This window comes from Sinocyclocheilus anshuiensis, unplaced genomic scaffold (genome assembly GCF_001515605.1).
Source record: "Sinocyclocheilus anshuiensis isolate Anshui unplaced genomic scaffold, SAMN03320099.WGS_v1.1 scaffold729, whole genome shotgun sequence".
Lineage (NCBI taxonomy): Eukaryota > Metazoa > Chordata > Actinopteri > Cypriniformes > Cyprinidae > Sinocyclocheilus > Sinocyclocheilus anshuiensis.
Window position 1 is genome coordinate 119,787 of NW_015536561.1, and position 1,518 is coordinate 121,304.

The 1,518-nt window shown below is 32.5% G+C and overlaps 1 protein-coding gene across 1 annotated transcript in view; it reads left to right on the plus strand.

The window, feature by feature from the left end:
- Nucleotides 1-1,518, plus strand: part of LOC107701813 (kelch domain-containing protein 4-like) — a 9,088-nt gene that overhangs the window by 4,088 nt on the left and 3,482 nt on the right. The window contains exons 8-9 of the mRNA XM_016503928.1: nucleotides 99-261; nucleotides 1,480-1,517. Coding sequence (XP_016359414.1) covers nucleotides 99-261; nucleotides 1,480-1,517 — 201 coding nt within the window. The remainder of the gene's footprint in view (nucleotides 1-98; nucleotides 262-1,479; nucleotide 1,518) is intronic.

A 1,518-nucleotide genomic window follows, 5' to 3' on the forward strand; every position in this document is an offset into this window, starting at 1 on the left:
TATATATATTCACACACATACACACACACACACGTATTTAAAACATTATGCTCTTTGAATATTTTGCTTTTGTGACGCATATGTTCTCTGCTTTACAGGGATTATATCTATTATAATGATATTCACGCTTTTAACTTGGACACGTTCACATGGAGCCGTCTCCAGCCCACAGGAACTGGCCCCTGTCCCCGTTCAGCCTGTCAAATGACCCCCACTCTCGATGGCAGTGGCGTCATCATCTACGGTGGATACTCCAAAACGGTATGTGTTTTGGTGATTACTGTGATTTTTATTCATATACACTGCAATTGGTTCCTCAGATTTTACACTTATGTTAATCAATGAATTCATGTGATTTTTTTCTAATATTATATTACATTTTATATTGAGGTTTTTTTTTTGCATGGGTTAGATTTTTAGATATGAAACTTTTGAAAGAAATTAGGCTAATACTTTTATCCAGCAAGGTTGCATTAAATGGATTGAAAGTGACAGTTTACAATTTACAATGTTACCAAAGGTTTCTATTTCAAATGAATGCTGTTCTTTTTATTTTCATCAAAGAATTCCTTTCATCAAAGAAAACAAAAGTATTAAAAAATGTATAATTTGTGAAAGTATGTTGTTTTCACAAAAATATTAAGCAACACAACTGTTTTCAACATTGATAATATTAGCAAATGTTTCTTGAGCAGCAAATCATTCATTTTGGAATGATTTTTGAAGAATTATGTGACACTGAAGACTGGCGTAATGATGCTGAAAATTCAGTTTTGCATCACAGGAATAAATGACATTTTATGTTAATTTTAATGGTATTTTATGTTATGTTAAATATGATAAAATATAAAACTGTTATTTTAATATATAATAATATTTCACAATGTTACTGTTTTTCCTGTATTGTTTCAGTTAATGTAGTTCATGAAATCAATATGGTGATGGTATTGTAATATTATGGTACTTTCGATCTATAGGTACTAAAAATACAGTGGTACTACTATAAATCATGTATAAAAAAACATGGTATTGCCATGGTATATGTAAAAACACTGTGGTAGTACTTTGTCCAATAAATCCTACTGATGTCCGATTGCATGAATAGCTAACAATAGTTTACTTTGTATGGCCATAACTATTTGTTGCATGCTCATATAACAAAATACATAATCTTAACAATTGAATTGAAGATGGTTAATTTTAGACGCTTAAAATGGTGATATTGAACATCCTTCCTCCATCTATAGACATGTGGCCTTTCAGGTTAAAGCGTAATTGATTTAAAACTGTTCACGCCTTATATGTCCATCATTAGTTAAGCTGTGTTACACTTAGCTTCATTTTGCAAGAGCATGTTGATGGCAACTGCAACTGCTCCACACAGAGAGCGAGATATTGTGTCATTTCCAGGAGCTTGTCCTTGAGTAAACCCACGAGAGTAAACAGACGAAGGTGGTAATGGCTGCCTTTCTTTTCCAGAGAGCGAAGAAGGATGTGGATAAAGGAACCATCCATTCT